Source organism: Crotalus tigris, unplaced genomic scaffold (assembly GCF_016545835.1).
Source record: "Crotalus tigris isolate CLP2741 ecotype Arizona unplaced genomic scaffold, ASM1654583v1 scf7180000017550.10884619, whole genome shotgun sequence".
NCBI classification, from domain to species: Eukaryota; Metazoa; Chordata; class Lepidosauria; order Squamata; family Viperidae; genus Crotalus; species Crotalus tigris.
The window spans coordinates 3,701,849-3,725,716 of NW_024096468.1; the positions used below are offsets into that span (position 1 = coordinate 3,701,849).

At 37.1% G+C, this 23,868-nt stretch overlaps 2 protein-coding genes across 17 annotated transcripts in view; one reads left to right on the plus strand and one right to left on the minus strand.

Annotated features, from left to right (window-relative positions):
* SOX13 (SRY-box transcription factor 13) overlaps positions 1-4,184 on the plus strand; it is a 59,027-nt gene extending 54,843 nt beyond the window's left edge. For all 12 annotated transcript variants that reach the window (XM_039340601.1, XM_039340671.1, XM_039340592.1 and 9 more), the window contains one exon: positions 670-4,184. In XM_039340601.1, coding sequence (XP_039196535.1) covers positions 670-949 — 280 coding nt within the window. In that variant the 3' untranslated portion in view covers positions 950-4,184. The remainder of the gene's footprint in view (positions 1-669) is intronic.
* Positions 4,185-5,098: 914 nt separating this feature from the next.
* Positions 5,099-23,868, minus strand: part of ETNK2 (ethanolamine kinase 2) — a 29,788-nt gene continuing 11,018 nt past the window's right edge. The window contains exons 2-10 of one of the 5 annotated variants that reach the window (XR_005556396.1): positions 22,209-22,468; positions 20,486-20,623; positions 19,022-19,170; positions 18,773-18,856; positions 16,379-16,572; positions 15,385-15,458; positions 12,951-13,244; positions 8,768-8,851; positions 5,546-5,634 (exon numbers count right to left, since the gene is read on the minus strand). Coding sequence is in view for 1 of the 5 variants with exons in the window: in XM_039340714.1 (XP_039196648.1) it covers positions 13,172-13,244; positions 15,385-15,458; positions 16,379-16,572; positions 18,773-18,856; positions 19,022-19,170; positions 20,486-20,623; positions 22,209-22,468 (972 nt within the window). In the remaining 4 variants the exon portion in view is untranslated. Of the gene's footprint in view, positions 9,066-9,644; positions 13,245-15,384; positions 15,459-16,378; positions 16,573-18,772; positions 18,857-19,021; positions 19,171-20,485; positions 20,624-22,208; positions 22,469-23,868 lie in introns of those variants that run through there. The other 4 variants (XR_005556397.1, XR_005556394.1, XR_005556393.1 and 1 more) reach the window with 4 other exon arrangements.

Consider the following 23,868-nt stretch of genomic DNA (forward strand, 5'->3'; position numbering starts at 1 on the left):
GCACCGCTTTCTGAGCCTTCAGGTTCCTATGTCTGAAATTCACCTCTTTTAAGGGAACCGCACAGCCCGTCTTGTGCAAGTCAGAGATAGTTTAATAAGGTTCAGGTTCCTGATTCGTCATTAACTGTGACCTGCGATGTCTTCCTGGGCTTATTTGCCCTGACCTTACCAATAGCTAACCCAGTTCATAGTCTTTGTGTGTCTGGTAGCCTTGCCACCTGAAGGGATCAAAGATATGGTTAAACATTTTGCTGGATCGTATAAGCATGATTAGCATTTAGGTGAAATCAGGCAGTTCTGAAAGCTTAGATGAAGAAGGGAAGGTCCAGCAATATTTTCTTGTAGAAGGTTGCTGGAAGACAGTTGATCAGATCTCAGTCCAGGGAGACCAGTGTTGTACAAACACATGACCAGTGCATTGTTGTTTCTTAGGAGTAAGGAAGTGGTGGCCCACAAGATACTACTGAACTGCAGTTACCATTAGCCTCCATTACATGACCAATAATTAGGAATGCTTAGTTCAGTAATAAAATATCACAGCTTCTCTATTCTTGCTTACCTGTTCCATGTTGGGAAGTGCAATAATGTGTGAATGCAGAGTTGGGGATGGGGTTGGAACAGAATGTAAGATGGCATAACTTTTATGATACATTGTAATGTCTTTCCTAGACCCCAAAGCAGCCAGATGCCACCTTCCTCTTCGGATCTCATGTACCAGCGATCAGTTGGGATTCAGCTAGCTCCACCACTGATGGATCACTACTTGTCCCATGGCATGGAACCAAACATGCCAGTCATAGTGAACACATGTAGTCTGAAGCCAGAGGAAGGGGATGGGGCAGAGGACAGTCATTCAATGCCTGATGGGGAGATGTACCACTACAGTGAAGATGAGGATTCTGAGGGCGAGGAGAAGAGTGATGGCGAGCTAGTGGTTCTCACAGACTAATGTCACAAGAAGCGAGCAAGTATGGAAAATATGGACAAGCCTTTGTCCTCTTTCCAACCTGGAACAATTAAAGGCATTGGAAGAAACAAGGGGGAGGAGCTTGTTAAAGTGGAAATGGACACGGAGCAGAGGAACAATTCTTTATGCCACCATCTGTGGTATTGGTAGAGTTTATTTCCCATCCATTTATCTTCTGTGGAAAGGGAGGAATTTTTTTCTTTGACCTGCTGAATTTACGCAAGGAAATTGAACATGAATTGACTACGAATCTTGTAACAAATCTGGTATTTTTTCTTACTAAGGTCAGAACTCCTGTTAATGATATCCCAAATCTTCACTAAATTTAAATAAGGGGGAACAAGGTATTATGGAGTCACTAAAGGATGAAGAATGATAATTGAAATACCGAGCAGATTTCAGAACCTATAATGTTTGAACCCATCTTCCTAGCAGCTCAGTAGTTATGCTCTCAGGAATGAAAGTTTGACTGGAAAAAGCTTCCTCCTTCCAATCGCAACTGTATGTATATTTTGTGTAGTGTTCAGTTGGGTTGGAGTTGGGGCAAATGCTCTGTGGCTGGGTAGCAATTATGTCTCTCATTCGTTTTCTCTACGGCTTTTTTTCCTTTCCCCAAAAAGCTGATGTGAAAGCTTACTTTACCAGTAGCCAAACAGAGGCTTCACCTGTTTACAACCTGGCCAGCTGCATCAGCTTATATTAGCCACCCAATCACTAGCATTCAACCAACATTTGGGGAGCCTTTTCACTTTCCTTAAGTGAAACATCTGGGTGGAACGCTTATTCCCCCTTCATTCCGGATTTCAACTAGTTCTGCCTTTTCCCCCACTCTAATTTCATTTGTCTTGTGTGTGTTTGTTTTTTCCATTCCCACTGGCCCTGCCAATAAATTCCCATGGAGCCATTTTTAGCTCTGGACTTGAATGAATAGCAACTGAGGTCTCGAAGGGCCGCCTTTACCCTTGGCAGCCTTGGCCCAACTTATAAATTAAGCCATGGCCTGTTTCCCTCCTACCCTTGTTTGCTTGCCAATTCTCAGTACACACAGGATGCCCTGCAGCAATAGAAAGCTGACTTGATGTTTAAGGGATAAAATGTGAAGTTTCTGAGGCAATCTTTCCAAAATTGTTTCCCTACGAGGGTAATAGCTTTTTCATGCCCACCCACTAAAGCACCAAAGGTGCATGATGGGAATTATAATCCAACATACCTGAAGGGCACCTTCTTCAAAAAACTATTCTGAAACATCTGTGAAGGAATAGAAATTCTTTTAAATGGATACTTTAATTGAATTAGTCTAATGATGCTGTAGTACAGGGTAGGAAACCTGCATCCTTCTAGTTGTTCGGAGTTATAATTCATGAGGAATAGGATGTTATAATTCAGCAACTTTAAAGGGTTTGTCCACTTTTGTCACACTAGTTTATTGAGCCTCTGGTAGGCTTCAGTATACTTGTAAATTCATTTTTCCCTACATTGAACTCAATACTCATAGTTTGCAGTATAAGTATTTGTTTGCTTACCATGCTCAAATCATCCAAGTTGCGTGTATAATGTATTCGAGTGGCTTCTTTCATCTCCTTCTTACTCTATCCTTTAGTGGCATTAGTGAAAGCAGCAGTCTTGCCCTGGTTTAAATTAGCTAAGTGTTCTTGGTTAATGATATACCAGTGGCTAGCTTCAGTACATGGAAGAACAGTGTTGAGAGAGGCACAGAGGATGTACAGGATCATGATATACATATGCAGTTGTGTCTCTGGTGTATTAATTATGTACATTTGCATACATTTTACATATTTTGCTCCTATCCCTTTTAGATAGTCCTTTAAATATTTTTGTACACTTCCACTGGATTTAAATCTCAGCATGGGAATCTTTTTATTTTCTACTGTCAGAAGTTGTAATGTCACTGAGAAACTAAATTAGGCATTCTTAAAGTAAACATGCCATTCTTCATTTTTTGACAAATTCCCTTTTTTGTGTTAGGGTAACCAAGCTATTAATACAACACACTGATCTCCACAATTTGAGATCAGATATGAGATCATGGAAGAAATTTAGCCTTGCCCACATGATTGTATCATGCCCATTGCCAGGTGAAGCATAACAGTATGTGCACATGCAGAGATGGTAAATTACAACCCTATTTGTCATTTATGGCAGAAAAGTAAGGATTGATAATACCATATACACTGTCTGGAGTCACCCTTAGTTTAATATTACAAAAAGCCCACTAGCATCTCTTTTGTACTCCATTTCAGTACATATGACAAAAGATCACTATTTTTTTGCATTTTTGATAACTGGGAGGTGATTAAGAATGAGATACATATCTTACATTTTACAGAGGATTTATGCACCTGTTTCATTCCTTACAAACCCTTGAATATTGGTTCCTAATGTCACTATCTTTAAAAATGCGGTCCTTCATAAGTCTGCCAAAGCTTATTGCAAGAAGTTGACAAAAGTTGCATGCTGAGCATGCAAAACATTTTTCTTGCAACAGAAGAGTATAATTGTCACTCTGAAATTTGATCTTAGTGGGTATAATCTCATCACAATTTAGTATCACTGTGTGATGACACTACACTGCACCTGAGGTATATCTGGATAGAATCTGGGAGTTCTGTTTTTGTTTATGACAAACAAAACTCTTGTCTGGCATTCTTTCATGACAGCTTTTATTATTTCATTACATTATGTATGACTTATGTCCCTGACTAGCTTAAACAAGTCCAAACTACTTGTAGCTGTCCAATTTATTTTTCTTTATTCTAACTTTAAAAAGAACAAAAATGCAATTATATCTTCTAGGGAGGAAGTGAATCACTTAGTTTATGTATAATAAGCATTATGAGAATGGGTTACACCTTTTTTTGATCCTGGTGCCCTCTAGCTGTGTTAGATTACAACTCCCATCCCTTCCAACATCTTGATGGGCAAGCATCATGGAGTTATAGTCTAGCACCTTGAGAGCATCAAGATAGGCTTTGATCTATATTGTTCCCTGTTCCTTCAGTTTTTCATAATGCTATCCCTTTCTACTGTGCTTTAGCAACTGGCTGCTGCTTTATTTTTGTTTTGTTTTAAAAAGTCTGTACATATAGATAGAGCTTTATTTTGTTAATAAGACTAGTAACTTAACCTGTATATTTCAATACTCTTGTTTATAAAGGGTTTTCCTTTTCTTGGTACAATAAAGATGTTTTGGAACAGAGATCTGTGCTAGTTCTAGTTTTGTAAAATTCACATTGCCACCTAACTCATTGTGCTTGTTCCTTTTAACAGTTAAAGGCTGCGGAGATGTGATTAGTCTTTAAAATAGAGAAGGTACACGATGCTAGATTTCCCTGAATTATCTGCAAACACTGATGCAGTTGTAATGCTTGTTTACGTGGAAGAAACTCCCAGGAAGTTCAGTAAGATTTATTCCTGGGTAGATTTGTGTAGGATTGAAGCTTAATATTACAGTCTTGCATGTGTTTATGAGGTAGTAAATTCCACTGTTCTTAAAGAGGCTTATTTCCTTCAAAGTATAATGTAGTCTTTTACAAGTGATAATGCCATTAATGTTTACACTTTCCTCCATCTGCATGATGATACGTCATCCTTGTTCATACTGATGTGTTTAACATCGTTGAAATCTCCAGTCTATTATCTATGGGACAAAAAACATATTTCTGAAATCTTTTCACCTTTAGAGAGGAAGAGGAGGCAATGCATAAATTCTATGAGTATTAAAATAATTGTTTTTAAACAAATGGTCTTAGAAAACCATTGTGATTAATTTCAATTGAGATTAAAAAATAACAGATTGGAGTGCTTCATCTTATTCTCCTGATGTCCCGAGATCCAATATTCGTGGTTCCAAGCTACTTCAAATGAGAGGTGCATCTCACAAGATCTATAATATTTTCTTTGCTGTAGCAGACATTTCAGGGCCCTCTTTGCCAGTCAGATACTGCAATCCATCAATGTAAGATAGGAGTTACTGCAGTGGCCATAAACCTCAGCAGCCTCATGTATTCATGTTGGTAGTTGTTCAAAAACTAACATGGTAGAGATAGTTGGCTGTGTCTTCTTGATCATTAGTGCATCCTTTGGAATGAGAATGTCTCTGTTTTGTGGAGAACTATGTAGTACAGATCCATGTACAATACTGTACTGTATTCTGGCTGCTTTGAAGCATAGCAATTGCCTGAGAGAAATTACCTTGAGCAGGCAAATGATACCGGAAAAATCTCTTTGAGGGAGACAGGGATCTCTCTTGATCATCGGCCCAGACATGTATGATTGTGTCCCAGGTATTAGGTTAGTAGCTTCTACTTCTTTCTATCTCTTCTAAAGCCAGTTAAACATGACAAGAAATAATACTACTTATGTAGAATAAGTATTGGAGCAGAAGACAGGAGAGATAGAGAATCTGAGACCCTTTCGTTGCTGCTGAAGCACAGCTCCCAGCCTAATTTAGGTACTGATTTAAACAAATGAACTAACCAAAGACAATAAGCTGCATAATAAGAATAGTTGATTACTCAGAAACAAAACATCTTCCCTCCAGTTTTTAATTTTAACATTGGCTTTATAGATGAAAAGAGACATTTGGTGTTTAAAAGTTCCGTTTTGTCTTTCATTCAAGAAACAAAGTCCACCGATTTGACATGTACCTGTAGGAACACACAGTTCATTCAATATTGTCAGCAACTATCATAATACAGAAAAATCTTGTTTATGTACATGGAATGGAGCACACGAATGGAATGGAGTACATGAAAATTGCTAAGAAAATTAGTGGTGCCACATACAAAGAGAGAAGTGCTGGCATCTGCACATTTTTATAAAAAAAAATAGCAAGTCACTGTGAGGTAATCAATTAAGAGATGTAGACTAATCCTTGAAAGTTTAGCCTAACCAGTTCATTGCTTGGATGAACTGAGAAAGTTCTGCCCATACTAAAGATGCCTTTGTTGGCTTTTACCCTGTTACCTCAGTTTGCTCAACTGTTTTGCTCTCGAGACAAACAAGCACCACGTAAAGCAATGGTTCTGAAAACCCCTAAAGCTTCAAAGCAATCATATATTTCAAACAGTAACTACATCGCATAATTATGCAGATTTCTCTTTCAAGTACACAATACTACTACACAATGTCACCCGCACTGCAATCTTGTTTGTGTTCAGATAACAAATCAATTTTTCATGGTATAAAAATCAAGCTATAAAACTTCATAAATTGCTTGATTCTGACTATATGAGGACGAGTAGAGATATACATCAACACACCTCAATGTGGTGCGTTGAGAGGTTTGTGATGCCTCTGAGATAAGGCCAATGACCCTGTATCTGTCTTCAGGCCTTTTTTAACAGTTTGCTGGTATGCTGTGATTGTTTTAATAACACAATTATCTACAGAGACTTCTATTTCATACTGACATACTCCATATACTTTAATCTTCAGGGCAAAAATGTGTTTTACTGTTTTTAAGTAGATCTAAATTCCCTCTGAAGCTTTTACCTCACTATGACATCACATAATGAAAGAGACCCATGCACAATACTGTGTCAACACTGAGAACATGACAATGCAGTATCATTGTGAATCCCTCTGAAGTAAAGATGGTTGAGATCCTGTTGTATAAATAAGTTCACTTATTTCCTAAAACTTCCTGCTATGCTATTCCTTTATTCTCCCTAGCAAATAGTATGCACATTATATGATCTCGTGAAGATAAATTTGCCAAAAATGCTCTCAGCAATTCAGTGTTTAAAAACCAATTTTGCTTCCATACGAGTATCCAGAATGCACTACCTTGGAAAAATGCTAATCTTTGCTTTGAAAGTACTGTATTAACAGGCTATGCAAAGAGTGAAACATAGATCCTGGCAGCAGGTTCCATCTTGGTCTGATAGGTGGAGATGTCAAAGACAGCTTAAGCCTCCTACTTGCTTAGAAGACAGAGAATTAGGTAATTTATGACACTGCTCCATGGAGCTTTTGTATTGTTTATGCTGTGCAGCAATCCCCACTCTGGCTCCAATTTCTATATAGTATATATTATTTCAGAAAAAGGCAGATTGGCTACCTAGACATTCAAATAAAAACATTTCCATTTTGCAGTTAGGGTTAAATGGGCAAACACTTTGCCCACTGCTGAACCAATTCCACGGCTCTCCACCTCCACCTTGCTTGTGAAAGCATCATAACTCATGTAGAGATTTGTCTAGACTGACTTTTCATCTGTTTTCCTCCCCAAGAACAAAGACAGCAAAGTAAAAACTAGACACAGGGTGAGAAGATGTTCAAGATCCAGTTTCTGTGTTCCCTTCTTGATTGGATGGAGGGAACAGAGATTGATCTGCCCATTCCTACAAGGACTGTAGTCAGGACAATAATAATAATAAAGTTGGAAGGGACCTTGGAGGTCATCTAGTCCAACCCCCTGCTCAGGCAGGAAACCCTATACCATTTCAGACAAATGGCTGTCCAGTCTCTTCTTAAAAACTTCCAGTGTTGGAGCATTCACCGCTCCAATGAGCCATTCTGAGATTGTTTAGGTGGCAATGTTGGCTTTTAACATTTTTTGTACTATCCCTCTAGGAATTTCCTCCACAGAGGTCCCTGCACCCAGAAGCCTTCTAAATAAGAGTAATAAGCTTTACTTTTCATCCAGCCTAATCTTGAAATGCAAAAAAATAGCACAATTTATGAGTTTTTCCTGCTCTCCCAAAAACCAAGGACAGATACTATATAGAGTAATAGTTTTTGCTGCCTTTGCTTTCTCTGAATGATATTTAAGATGGATTATATGGCAAAACTGTAAAAATCCTGAGTAGACTAAATACCTCTAATGTGAAAAAGGAAACTGACTAAAACCACTCCCTTCCACAACAGTGTCTCAGAGGAAGGGTGAATGTCTTCTAACTTAAAAGGACATTAGTATTTTCTATAGCTGGTACATGTGTTAATAATGTTGTGATTCTGATTGCTTTTGCACTAAATATGAGGAAATGGAGCAAGAGATATTTTATATACTAAGGTGATTTGTATTCCGCTCTTCATTATATTATGGCAGTGCTATCTTTCCCTCTTTGGTGAAGGGAGGTAATGAAGGAAGCCATGCACTGAATGAAATTTCAGTTGCTCTGCATATGTCTAGCAATGTTAGATAAGCCTTCAGAATTAGGATGCGCACAGCTGACAATAAAACATCCAGTTAATTGGATAAAGCTTTTGAAAAATCCAAAGGGGCTGACTTGGCAACCAGCTAAATCTTATAAAATGCATTTTAAAGTTTTTTGATGGTTAAGACTTTGTTGTTATAAAGAAGGCCATTTTGAACAATAAGGCTGGGTTCACACAATACTTTAAACTGGTTGGATGCTGTCACAAACTACACAATCCTGTTTATCCCAGTTAGAATGCTGTACAAAACCAGATATTGAACTCTGGCCTTTCTTTAATAATTCAAAATAAAATTATTGGTGGGATAATGTGTAGCTCCTAGGGAGGGTACATATAGTGTTGGCAGCCAAAAGTAATGATTTTATTGAACTATAAGATGTCTGGACTTAATTTCCCAGAATTCCCAAGCCAGACATGGTGGCTGGAGAATTATGGGAATTGAAGTGTACATATCTTAAAGTTGCCAAGATTGAGAAATACTGGTCTAGATGATTACAGGTTGCTAAGTCACCATCTAACTTCGGCACACTACAAGCTTCTTAAACTTTCTAGTCTGAGATTAATCTTTTTTTCTATATACACCACATGATGAAGCCGTTTTCCTAATATTTAACTCACTTTTCTAGCTCCATCCCATCCCATTTTCCAAACTATTGGGTCTTTCGGAATCATCAGTAAGGCTGCTGATAACAACATCTGCCCCTTTAAGAAAAACATGAAATTACAATGTCATAAAAATTACCTAGAGTAGAGAAGCTGCTACAGGGGAGAGGAAGGGAATGGTTCACAAGCAGACATTTGCAGCTGCTGGGTCAAAAGAATGAATGCATTCATAACTCTTTGCTGCCCTCCGGAGGCCTGTCAGAATACTTTTGCCCAGACAAGAAGGCCTATCCTTTCGCTTGAAATCAAGCACCTGCATCAGAGGTGAAGAAAATTTAGATTATGGCTGAAGGATTTGGTCTTTTTGCCCTGGGAAGATTCTCAGTAGGAACTTTCTGGCTCTGAAAGTTCTGTCTTCTTGTGTCTCCTGACTGGCATGTTGTGTTTTTGGAGGTTTATTCAGAAGTCAGCATCTTGCTTGTAAGAGAGATGGAGGGAAAGAAAAAATGGGAAAAGCAGAATTTTTAATGAGAGGTCAGAAAGCCTTGGTAAGAACAGGCAAAGCAAGCAGGGCACTTTTAAAGAAAAAGATCTGCAGAAAAGTGACCAAGGAGGTCCTATCATGAATTAAGAAAGGGAAGAAGGAAGGGGAGATGTTTTCTAAGAGGGGTATAAGCATAAAAAATGAAGCAATGTGTTTTGTTTTCTGAACAAATAAGATGGTTTATGCCACTCTTGATCTTTTCTCCACAGCTGTACTCCACTGATCCTGCTCATTATATCCACCCAATTAATCCATTTTATCCTCCAACTTCCCCATTATTTGGAAGGATTATATATTAACAGATGTCAGTTCCATTGCAGCATATGAGCTCAGAAGTACAGAGAAGGCAGAAGTTCATGGATTTTATTCATAAATAATGATTGTCATAAGTGACCATGGACAAGATCTTATACATCTTTTCTTCACCTGTATTTACATTCACAAATTACACCTCTCTCTCTATAAACCTCCCATAATGCATTGTCTATATTGGCTGTTAAGAGTTGAAGTCAAATTCACCTGAAGGACTCCAAGCTATGCTGGTTAGAGTCACAGTGAGGTTTAGTGTAATCCTGTCATAAAACTTAGGATTTGTCCAATTTTCACAAGATCGGTTCTGTAACTATTATTTACCAAATAACAATAGCTACATTTATAAACAGGAAACATCAAAGAATAATTTCATCAGTTCTGTTTCAAGTCTTTAACTCAGTTTAGAGGACATGTTCATAATGCTTAGGGATACCCTATAATTTAAAAACTGTCCTGCTTTCTACTATCCATTGGGGGGGGGGGCTAGTAGTTATCTGAACATTAATGCAATAAAGGCCAAGGTAGTTGTTCTTGATAATGAAAATGGAATGAATGATTGCAGGTTATATGTTACAGTTAAACAGCTAAAACATCACAGGTAGGTGAACTTATCTTGCTAGACTGTTTACTATAGATGCAAAACTGGAAAAAAAAATGTACAATGCTGATGAAAAGATAGTATTGTCTGTCGTGAAGAATGGATGCTTGTCAAAAGGAAGAGAGGCTGTATCCTTCTCATTTTCACACAGATGTGAGAGTTGGGTATGTCGAAAGAAATATTAAAGTGAGTTGAATGCACCAGGAATGGGGCACTTAAAATACATGTGAGGTCAAACACAGATAGAATATAAAATGAGAGGATGCCCATTGAAATGTGGACTGCATAAAAATGTAAATAGCCATTGCAAAAAAAAGTATGGCCATCAGAGAACGAATGAGGATCAACTTCCTCTCTCTCTCTCTCTCTCTCTCTCTCTCTCTCTCTCTCTCTCTCTCTCTCACACACACACACACACAAAATATACATGAAGGGTGAATGGGTTGAAAAAAGGGGGAAGACCAAGATAGTGATTGAATGGAATGTTTTGAGAAAAAGAAGAAAGGCAATACAGCAAGGCTGAAAAGGTATAGAGATATATAATGAATAGTGTATCGGGTTAATGGCTGGATCAGGAATGCAGAGAATGTAAATATGCAACTTTTATCCAACTATTCAATAGCTAACTGGTATTTTAAAAAGCAAAGCATTTCTACAAAGGGAAAAGGAAGTAAATGCTACCCAAGCACAAAAATTGTCTAAGATAGGATTAAGGCAGTCTTATATTGTCTGGATATTTTGGACTACAATTTCATAATATCTTACAACCAGGAACATGGGCTGCAGCTTATGGGAGTAAATGCAAAGCATCTGGCAAATACTGGCTTGACTGTCCCCTTTCCTAAGGATACCAAATGCCCTCTCTTAACAGCAATTCTGCACCAGCTATCCTAGTATGAGGAAACTACAGGAAATCAGATTCTAGGAAATTAATTATAATAGCATTGCAATTACAAGCCTGCAGGAGGCTTGTTGTTTGCATCTTTGCTCCAAAGTACAAATTCAGTGGACATTTGATTTTCTAAGTTCATAACTAAGCTGAAGAGACATCATAGGAACTGAGAGATCATCTGTTTTTAATTCTAGTAATTGTTTGCTGAGTAAAATAAAAGCCCATCTGATAGAAAATGTGGACAAAAGAAAATTCAGAGTGTGAAATGACATGTTTTATACTGATTACAGTGCCTCAGATAGAGACCCAAGGACTGATCCTAACAGTTTCATTCCCAGTATGCCTTCATACTTCCGTTTTATCTATCCATAGGGCAATGCAGAAATGCTGATCCACTTTTGACTGGAGAACCCGTAAAGGGTATGTATAAACTTGGCCCTTTAACCAAAGGAACCCAAATGATCTTCTTGAAGATAAAGCACCGTAACAGTATGAGCTTTTTGCAAATCATAAAGGATATTCAGATTGGTTCTAGTTTCCTGTTCCACAATCTGAATATAAGGGGTATAAAATTTATTTATATACAAGGTAAAGTTGTGAAACAAAAGGATTGACTGAGGAGACCAGACTGTCTATGTCACAGTTTATACCAATGCTCATGCAGTCATAAGATTTTTATTTGCTGTATGAATGAAATAGCCTTCTCTAATTTGGCCGTCTTTAGATAAAATGGGTCTTCAAATTCCAGAATTCTTAGTCAGAGCAGGGCTGGTAATTTTGGAGTTACTATCTGAATCTGCTGGATGTGTCCAGGTGGCAAAAAGCTGCACTAAATTGGTAAACAGGTAATAAACTTGGGTAAAAAACCTTGTTACCGGGTTTTATTGGTGTGCTTTCTTTTTCCTATGCTACATCAACTTCCCTACTTATATTTATGTATTTGTATTATTAACATGTTTAATTTTGTGGAATTCACCTTCTCAAAATACTGAATGGCACAATGTAATATTACAGCAGACTCTATGGGCAAATCAGCACATGAATGGAAATGCACCATTTGGAACAGGATGCAATTTTGTGATTGGGAGAGATAAGTAAACTTCTTTCATACATATGGCCATTACAATAACAGAGTATTGCATAAACTTGGTACATCTATTCCTTATGAAAAGTACTCTGTCTTTTGTGCTTTTGTCATATTAGGTTCTAGGTAGTAACATCTGCTCTCTTCAAAGTGGCACTATATGAATTAGATGCACGCATAATCTGAGGTTGCCTACATTGTTGGACTTTCAGAATATAGGTGTTGAAATTGCCCACAATGTCTAATACAATTTTCAGCACAGAGCTCTCTGTTGTCAGTTAATAGTTCAGGGAGGCCATCAGCTCAGAGCTTGACCAAAGTTGTAATAGCTCTTTAAGGACTGGGACTTTCCCTGAGCCTAAATGTTCCATATTTTAAAACTGGTGCATGTGGGAATATTTATTCCAGCTTCAGGGTCTTAATCTTTTAAGTCATGGATTTTCTCTCCACACACACATGTAGAGAGTGGAGCAGATCTCAGAATGGATTCTTTCATTGTTGTAAAGAGAAGCTATTGTTCCTCCTCCATTCTCACAAACCAAAAGATCAGAATCCCATGTTCTTGAAAAACAAAAACAAAACTCTTGTTAGTTTTCTTTCTTCTAGTCAAGGAACAAAGGTGTCATCCAGCAATAACCTTCAAGGTTATATAAATCTCTAAGCAAACCTTCTCCCCTCTTGGCCACCCACTTATTAAGCCCAGAAACCCTTGAATCTTCCCTGCACATGCCCCAGAAACTCTTGCCAGCAGCCATGTCATAACATCACCTTCTGAAACCAACATGTGGCAGGTAATCCGTGGATGGCACAGCCAAGTTCAGGGGCTTTGTAGATTTTTTTGCTTTTGTGGAAGGTGCACTTTTGTTTCCCAGCCCTGTTTCATGATGTCTGACCACTCAGCACTGCAGGAGGAGAGGGTGGCAGGTGCTCTACACCAGAGAAAATAAGAGTGGAATCTTGAGAACCAGAAGACTCTTTGGACTTTAACCTCACTTGGACATTTGAAGGGAAGTCACCACAGGTTTTGTTTTAAAGTACTGCTTAAATCTTATGTCTGCGTACCTGCACAGCAATATAAAGATAGATATTTGTTATGTATAATACTATGAACACTTCGTACACATTAATTTTGTAGCATGTGGTGCTCTTTGGTGTCTACAAATGAAAGATTATGCCAAAAAAAATTGCAGATGTGCTTTCTATCCAGTGTGTCTGTCTTCTCACATACATCTACAACACTTAAACACTGAATTCTTACACTGATACTTCTCATGCATTTATACACATTCTTACATTTTTATAAACATGCTTATTTTGATAATTCACATATGATGCTCATAATAGGATGATTTTACAAGCTTTTGTAAAAGATCAACAATAATAATGTGCAACAATGAAAATATTAGCCTAGGACTTGAAATTGGGGATCAGATTCTGACTTTTTTAGGTGACCTTGAACCATCTACTTACTCTCAGACAAAAGTATAGAATTAAAGGAACAATTTTAAAATGGTGTAAGGTATGGGAATATGCAAACCATTCATTTCCATGCCCACCATGTTGCTAATGCATCAGACTTAACCTAATCTGGAATTCTGGTCAAAATTATTCTAAATCCATGTCTCATTTAATTTACTTTCTTGGTTCTCAAATTTGTCATAAAATCTACATGTGGTTACCTCTAAATTCTCATTAAATGGAAGAGTTTCTCCTGCATTAAATGCTTTCTAGAATAATCACAAATGCCCTGATTCCCAGATAACCAACTGCTTAATAATTCTAGGGAGTATTTTTGAATTAATGCAGATAATAAAAATCATCATCATCTATGCTGCTCCAATACAAGATTGGAGCAGCACAGCCAATGAATTGGTATGCCCTTAAAATATTAATCTGGATTTTTCTCAGCTTTTGACCTTTGCTTTGACGTCTATGACTTGTCATCAAAACTGAATGTCTTTAAATGTCCCAAATTTATTTTTCAAACGCAACTGAACTTTCTTGTTTCCTTGAAAAATGTTTTCAGAGGAAAAAAAAAACAAAGATAGTCCAGTTGCCTTTAGAAAAGCATCTTTGGGACAACCATGGCTTGGATGATTGAGAATCTACATAGACATTCTTCAAATGTTGCTTACTCTAAACATTTTGATCCCACCTTTGATTTGAAGATGGGTTTAAGTCCATTATCAGCTAACTACAGTAATAAGAAAAAAAGGCAAAGGCTAAATCCCAAACTCACTTTTACCTAGGAGTAATTGCCTTGGCTGAGAAAGTGGATAAAATACCAATCCCATGCAAGGTTATTTGGAAATAAATGACAGATATAGGTGATTGGGAATGTAAATGTAAAATTGCAAAAATTGCAGGAAATTTAAAATGAGCAGTTGTTCAATGGGTCACAAGGCAACTGAGGACCATGAGAAAGAAGGCAAATCAAGTTATTCATTTATACATTTGGTTTCATTTTATCTTTCTCTTCATCTCATCTATATTTAATCAACCATGGTAAGGTTTATAATATGAAGCCCATATTTAGGATGTGGGGCATAAGTGTGAATGACATCAAGGAAAGAATCAGGGATTTCTATTAAAACTGATTCTTCACTGATATTTTCAAAATGTTATTTGTTATTTTTTTTTGTTATAATGCATTGAGACTTTAGGTGTCTTACTGCAATATAGTGTAAGTTTCTCTAGCAAACCTTTGAAAACCAAAAAGTCATTAAGCTTCAAAATATTTTAGTTATTGACTCAAAACTCAAAGGCAACTACCATGAAATTAATGAATAAAGACAGATTTTTGGTTGGCATAGAACTGACTTGGCATAAAACTAATAGGTCATTAACAGTCAAAGTTATCATGTTTAATTTCTAGAATGAGAGCTTATTAAGCTCTAACCAAGCTAGAAATCTGGAAGCTCCCACTTTTATTGCTAGAGGAATAGGGTAAACAGGCTATCAAGACTTAAAATCGTTGCAAGATTTTCACATTTTTTTTGTAATTAAATCTCACAGAAGTGCTCTCAGGTAGGTCTTATATGACTGCAGACATAACATTTTACACTGATGATCAGGACTCTGAACCAACAGAGAGAATGATTGTCACTGGCATCTCCCCTCCCCTCCCCCATGCCAGGCAGACAAACAAACAAACAACTAGCAACTCCTTTGCATCCTGTCAATGCAAGTAGAAATGGCTCACCTGGCAAAATTAAAGTCTATCGTAGAGAATTGGGCTTGGATCAGGCCCCAGCAAGCCCACAGAAAATGGGAAGCCTGAGAAAAGACAACAAAATATCAGAAAGTTGCCTCTGAGATGTGTGAGTGGAAACCAGTGAGAATTTGTATTGACATGTAACAATGTAACTCTACATGAGAAAAAGTATGCACTTGCATACACCCAAAGAGTTCTCATTGCATTTGGTACCTGCCGAGACAGTTACTTACAGTTGGGAAGGGAGGGAGAAAATAATGCATTAAAAGAAACTAGTGTAGAAAGGTAAAACAGTAGTTAATATTTGGCAATACTTGGGAATACAGAGAACCGTGATAGCGGAACAAGCTAAAAAACACTGCAGAATGAACAAAGTCATTCTAGCTGAGCCATTATGGCACAAAAATATTTGAACTGGCTCCACCTAAATTTTCCAGCCAGGTAGCTTTGATATTCTTCAAAATCTTATACTGATCTAAATTAAACAGGGAAGAATGACTGTTGTTGAAGCTATGAGGTCATGGCTGCAAACATTCAAATTAGATTGCCCCTAGGACTGCAGGAATAAGAACCATACACAGATTGATGCAAGTAGAAGCTGACTTTTACAGTACTAGTCTCCACTCTTAGGCAAACAAATCTGTTAGCTGTTTGGGTTCCGGGTAGAATAAATAGTTACAAAACACCCTCTTCTAACTGAATAAATGAATTTCAATTGCCAATAATCATATTGGCTGTGAAATATGACAGCTGTTATCCAAAACATCTAGAAGACAACAGGTTGATATATAGATAGGAATATAGATGAAGGGATGAAGAGACATTAGAAAATAAACAATTAGTGTGGTGCTGTGGCCTTCTTTTTAATTAATAAATTAAGATAAATATAAAAATGGCCATTGCATTAATGTAAGCTGGACAGCCTGTTTTCAGAGCAATAATAGTCTCTCTTGTTTTAACCACACTTTGATCAAATACTCACCAAAGCAAACTGGTTCACTTGCACATAGAGACTCTCCAGTTCTTCTTCAGACACTGCTCCACTCCCTCCTCTGCTTTTGTTTCCTTCTCCCTGGTCCTCTGGGCTCAGTTTCTTGTAAGACTGCAGGTAGTACCTCAGCCATTGCAACTGGACCTCCTTGCATGGATATAAGCTGTAATCGACTTCGTTGAGCCCTGGGAGCACAGAAGGCAAGAGGACTCGGTTAAGTCCATGTCGGACTGGATGGAAATGGATTAAACCGACTCCAGTAAATACATGGGCTTAAATTTAGCCAGACTGAATTGATTTTAAGATTTGTATAGCCCAATACATTACTGTACTATTGTTGCATATTAATAAGAAATTGCAAATGATAAGGTTACAACAGAAGAAGGAAAAATAAGCTTATAGAAGAGAATGCTTCTCTTAACAGTTTCTGTCAGACTGAAGGAATTTGACTAGTGGAACGAGGGAGAGAGATTTAAGAGCTGGAGGAGATGAGGCTGAGAATGGAAATAATTGCATGCTGAGAAAAGAAGTCTAATGGATAGCTGTTGTTTCATGTTGTAATTTGCTACAAAGAATGAATGTGGGTGTTTATTCAAGGAATGAATAAAAGACCCAAACTAAGAAAAAGTCTTGAATCAATGTAACCACAGCTCAATCCTTCCTTTCCATTGCTTTTCTTCCTTTTGTTGGGCTTCAACATCAAGCAGAGGACATCAAAGGTCTAACCAGACAATACGTCTTTATTGGATGTATAAAAGTAAATAAGGATGAACCCATCCTAATTGCTCTTGGAATAAAGCTTCAAACATTACAGTGCTGTAGAAAACATTCTGAATACTACATCCGCCAGCCTAGTCTCTCTTTCAGGGCTCCCGATGAATGTTATAGATTATAAGTGGTCTCACAAGGGAGGAAGCAGCCTTTTGAGATATTCTGGTCCAAGCCATTTATAGATCTAAAAGAGCAACTTTGAACTGAGCTTAGTAAGCATTGGGAATAGCTGTTCTAAGCCTGGTAATAAATAGCTTCTAAAGTATCTACAAGACAATAATCCATCTGTTGCGTATTACACTACCAGAATTTTCAAACCCTTTTCAAAATCATTTCCACAGCGAACAAGGACTGGCAGCAAAGTGCCAGTACCTCAGCATATATTGTCAAAAAGCAGCACCTGAATGAGGTTTGGCTGATTTAAGGCTTTTTTTTTTTTTTGGCCTACATCCAATCTTTCGCTGATTTCTGATACAGGACAATTCTGAATTGTCCAGCCAAAGTTAATTATAAGACATGGTTCTGGATTATCTTCCCCACTGGCATTATGCATTTATTTCTGTTTTTTAAAGGACAATATAAGATCCTGAGGGTAGCTGTGAAGCAGAACAATATCCAACATCATGGTCTGGAAACATTTAATCAAATACCACTGGAATCGATGCAAAATAGTGCCCCCAAGTTCTATATCAGCTAAACATCTTAGAAGGTTTGTTAAAAACCAACAGGAAGTCCTATTTTCTTCTCAGTGTACACCACCAATCACACTGAGAAACCTGCTTCTCTTCTGCCATCATGTCAATTCTATTCTAACACATAGTGCAATAGAAGCAAATAGCCATGCAACCAAGATCTTGTTCTGAAGAAGTGCTATTGCATAAATCTTTTGTAACAACGTCTGCATTTTCCTTCTGAAAAGCTTCCAGTTTGACCCAGCTTAGATTTCATGATCCTTACAGAATAGATATATACTAAACTGGAAGCAGACCTAATTAGCCATATAGTGATTTCCTGTATTTAAAAAAAAAAAAAAACATTCATCAGAGAATTAATAGAGAAATCTGGATAATTACACTCAGGTCCTTGAAAAGAAGTTGGTTTCTAAAATCCATCCTTAAAATCAGAATTGCTGAAGAGAGAGAGAGAGCAAGGATCAGGGTAGGAAAATCGTCTTACCTAAAATGGCTGTTTAAGGTACTATTATTTATTTATTTAAATTTATTGGCTGCCCAACTCCAATGGACTCTTTAAGCCATTTATCTTGTGATAGTCTTGTTTCTCAGCAGTTTGTAATTTAAAGCAAACTTTCTAAAATGTAAGAATTAGCATTATTTGAGCTTTGCCTTCCCTTCTTTGAATCTGCTGGGAAACAACATGGCAGCTAGTAGCCCAGAAACAACTCCCACATCTTGGAGCAAAATAGGTCAGCAAAGTGGGTGATCTGCAGATACTTGGCAGCAGGTTAAAAAGCAGCCCCTTTTGCGAGTAATGAGTTGCTGCTGTTACTATTGGAGAAAAGTGTTATATAATATATTTAAAGTTTAGATATAATAAGACATTTCCTGCTTCTGCAAATGCAGGAAATGCAGGGGGGGGGGAAAGGTATCCACTCACCTGCAAATTCATTAAAATGATTCCCAATGTCATATGCTTGATAATTGTAGCCAGTATATTCATAATCTATGAACCGGACATGACCTGAAAAAATAAAGCCAGAAATTGTTGAAAGTGAGTTTCTAGCAGAGAGGCTTCTTCTGGAAAAAAATTCATGTGCAACTGTCATTTTTATCTTGAATGATTTTCTTAAAAATAGCAGTGCTTGGTTTGCAAGTATTATGCATGTATGAGAACAAGGTAACAAACATTCAGCTTTGTTGTAGATGATGTTTTTGCTCAAAAGGTCATTGTGGCAGAAGACGATTGGAGACTGAAGCTGGGAGAGATGTTCTTTCATCCAGTGAATCTCTTCTTCTAACACCTCTAGGCTAGGAATCTGCATTTCCTGAAGAAAGCTTGAGAAGGAAGACAAAGTGATGCCATGTCCACTGAGAGACAGTAAACCTTTTTGCCAGTCTTTTTTTCTTAAATTAGTAAGGTTTGTGAGACAAGCTCACTTTTTCTAACTGCTGGCCCCTATTAGGAAATAATAATAATTCTCTATCAAATGTAGATGAATTTGCCTAATAAATATTTAAAATAGTTAAATTTTCATCAATTAAAATTATTCATCAATAGTAATTCTGCTCCTAGCTTCTCTTAAATCACCTCTGATGCTACTATTCTCCCATAGTTAAAAACTGTTTATACGAACTTAGCAATTGTTTTACAACAAATGTTCATGGATGATTTAGGCCAGGGATCTTCAAACTTCAAGCTGGCTGAGGAATTCTGGGAGTTGAAGTCCACAAGTCATAAAAGGGCCAAGTTTGAAGACCCTTGGTTTAGGCCTACTTTCTTTTGAAGGTATTTAGTCAATGGCAAAGCAAACCCAATCCTTACTATACTGTGCTCAGACTTCTTGCCCTTTTGCCCATCTGTGCAAGTGGACTAAGTCGAAAAGCAACTCAACAGGAGAACTAGAACCATGCTTCTAGAAAACAGTATCAGTTATACACAGATGGGAATATTGGAATATTTGAAATAAATGTGTCTGAATATAGCTTGCTATAAGAACTTGCAAAAAATGGATCGTACTGTGGAGTGTTCCCTACAGTAAACTAATGTATAATTGTGCTTTAAATGCACAGAAGGCAAATAGGCCTTTTGTTCAGAGAGAGAGAAAAATATATTTCAGAATGTGTGCTCTTATTTATTGTACAGTATGATGCTACATGAAATTCTAAACCATATAATTTTTTATTCTAAAGCATGTAAAATTTGTAATAGTCAATTTTCCTGCAACATAAAAGACTCTGACCTATAGTCTTTGAGGTCTGATATTTCTACATTATTCAGTATTAAAACTCAGTTGTTCTGTCTCTTGATTTTCTATATATGTTGGATTAGAATCTGAACATCAGGTTATGGAAGACAATCGAATATGATAAACCATACATAGGTAGCCTTAGATTTCAACAATAGATTAGACAAATTAATTCAATTAATTCATGTGTATCCCTTCAGTTTTGAAAGTTCAAAAAATCTGTCTAAGGAACCAATCATAACTTTTATCATTTGGGAATTTTGTTTTAAATGAGAACAAATTAATTATCTTTCCTCGATTCATTGCTTATCCCAGCATTTTACACTATATGCTTAAAATAATTGCAATGCTGTAACCAAAACTGTTGAGTAACTGTTGTATTCATTTTTTTATTTTTTATTTACCTGGAATTTGATACCTTTTGAGCAAACTCAGTTTTCACAATATTAAGGTACTTGTACAATCTGTGCCAAAGACAAGGCTTGGGGAGACTCCCATTGGTGTGAATTCTGTGCATTTTTGCCATCTCCTGGGCTACTAGCCTAAAACAAATCACAAAGATCGAATAGTTAAAGAGCAACACACTACTTTTAATGTAGCCACTTATGGAAAAGAGGGAGCCAGTTTCATGTAGTGGCTATGGTGCTGGACAAGACATGGGAGATTGGGAGTTTAGTTGTTCCTTATCCCTGGAAGCTAACTGGCTGGCTAGCTGACTTTAGGCCAGTTCCTCTTAGTCCAAGACAATGGTCTATTATAGGGAAAACAGGAGGAAGTAACATTATGCATGTTACTTTGAGTTGTACAAATTAAAACCACAACAGATGGAGTATACATACAAAAAGCTAAACTGGGGGTTCTGAGCTTGGTTATTTTCTTGCAAATGTTTCATTACCAAACTAAGTAACATCATCAGTGCTAATTTGGAAAAGCCAGCCAGATCTGAATTAATTTATTAAATTATTTTTGTTTATTTAAGTGGTTTTGTCTTCAAAATGTTCCAAAATTTTGCCTGCAAAAAAAGAAACACTACAATATATCCAGTTCATTTTCTGATAACTAAAATGGGCCCACAAAAATCAGCAAATGTTGTACTTTACTTTTTGTATCCCAGTTCCAATGAATCTAGCATGACAACATATCTTACTTAATGCTCTGGATAGATGGATGCTCTGCATCCATTACCAGAACATTCCCCAAATTTAGCATACGGGTTCTCTTATCTAAGAGAACATTATACAAAATATTGTTTTAAATACACTAATTATTTTCTAATTAGATACCAATACAGGGAAATATTTGTGGCTCAGGGTTGAAATGAGAAGTCCTTGATGCTCTCTCAGCTTGTTTCTTTTCTTGCAGACGTTTCATTATCCAAACTAGGTAATATCATCAGTGCTAGTGATTGTGCTAACTACAGCACCAAAGTAATTGATCAAAATTATGAAGTATTGGGATTCACACATAGTAATACTTTGGAAAGCAGCTTTCTGTTTTACTTACTAAGAGTTTTTCTTAATCTAGTACCTCCAGAAAGATTTGATAATGACATCCATAATCTCTAGCCTGTATTAGTCTCCCTTGGCTGTGGATAATGGGAACCATAGTTCAACCTGTCTAAGGGCATCCTCTTAGGAAAAATTGCTGTAGGAAAAAAATCTGCAAAAGAAATACTCCTTGTGGTCTCCTGCACAACTAATTTGAAGATCAATAAATGATCTAAATAATTTCCCAAGTGTCTTTAAGTTTGTTAACCTGTCACAGGAATTGTGTTTCCCATTAAATGAAAATGACATTTAAGCATCTTCACTGAATTTCAAAACATGCATCAGCTACACTCTTTTTATTCATTCAAAAATTTTAAAACAAAAGCATCTGGGGTGAGGGCAGAGAAAAGAAAGGGGACTTTTGTAGGCTTGTATCCTGCCATTCAGACAAATTGACATTGAGCATCTCTTCTTTTCTGCATTATTTCTAAGGGTTTTTTTTTTTTTTTGGTTGGGGTTCAGTAATACTTCACCTATATCACCACAATAGCATTATGAAGTCAAACGAAAAGCAGGGAGCAAAAAACCTTTTCCAATTAAAAATAACAATCAGATTTATTGGGCAAGGAAGTACACATACCTGAACATACTTGGCTCCCGGATATGTTCTGGTCCCAGAGCCTTCCCTGGCATGAACTCATAGCAATATCCATTCTCAAAAGTGCAGAAGAGATTGGGAGCACAGCCGTTGTCCTGAAGGACTTGGAAATTTCTCAGCTCATTGGCTCGGTCCACAATAAGTTCTGTTTTCCTGCCATAGACCCGCACCAGGACTGCATCTCTCATATTCTCATCTGTGAAACAAGCCATTAGCTTGTTGGTGATGCCTTCAGTGAAGAGCTTAGATAGGGACAAAGAGAAAGACAGGCTGAACAACCACAGTTGCTCTTAAAGGACAGTCCAATATAACATTCAGCCATCTGAGGCTTGAGAGTTTTTTAATGTGTAACAAATGAGAAGTCACAAATTTTGGTTTTGCATATGTGAATGGATCATTACTGGGCTAGGTTGGGCTCCTAAGCAGCTATAGTTCAACAGCACCTAGAAAACTACAGATTTCACATCCCTGGTTTAAAATGATACTTAAGCCAAGGTTAAAATGATGTTCCTAATCAATTATAGGCAATTCACTGGGCATCCTTGAGCCAGCTGTCACTTACTGCCTTAGCTTAATGAACTTCACAAGACTGTTTCAAGGGTAAATGAAAGGAGGGAGGAGAATATGAATGCAACCTTCAGTTCATTGGAGAAAATATGAGTTATGTATGCAATAAATAAATTGGACTTGGGAATTTAATCAGGGACTTAGCTCTTGTAAGCTGAGACTTGAATAAAAAAGAGATTTTATTGAAAATAAGCATCTATATTTTATATTTGCATGAAAATCAGCAAAACAGAAGATAAGGGGAAGAAAAAGGAAAATATGGTATACTGAAGCCAGCTAATTTAACAGTGCTATGGTACAAGCTGAATGAAAGGATGGATTAATATTACTGTCATTAATTCTTGTCCTTTGATAATGTCACAGATGATGCAAGTTGAATTACAATATTTTAATTGCACGGCACTCTAAAATAAAAAATCAAACTCAGAATGATGCGTCATCTAGGATTCTTTAGAATGTACCAAGGCTGCATACATTTTAGTAGAGTTAACTTCATGGGCTAGAAAGGGAAATGTGGATTTCAAAACAGTTATGAAACAAGTTGTTATTTTCCCTGCTCACCTGCGCTATTGGTGCTGAATGGATTATCCCAACAGCTTTCCTAGAGCAAAACTGCTCACACCAGACATAATGTATAAAATGCATAAAGCTGCTTGACAGTGAGAAATCCTTATTTTAGGGGAAGATCGCAAAAGGAAGAATATGTACGCATCTTTGTAATAGCATCAACCATATAAATGCATTTCTTAGCAGTGACAAGCAAAAATGTTCTATGTGGATTATCTTTCACTGAGAACTGCCTCCCAAACTCATGTTCCCCAAATATATTTGATTTGGATTCTATTTTTCCAAATTTCTAATGTATATAGACAGCAGAATATACAACAGCAAAGTTGAAAGGAGTATAAGCAGTCGCTGCACTTGGCTTATTTTTAATATAAAGCACCTGGGCAATCATTCTGCATTGAGAAACACAATTTAAAAAATCACCCAATTCAGACCTGTAGTCATTCTTAATGGGAATTTATATGCCTCCTCTAATTTACAAATGCATCTCTGAATTAGGATAAGGAAA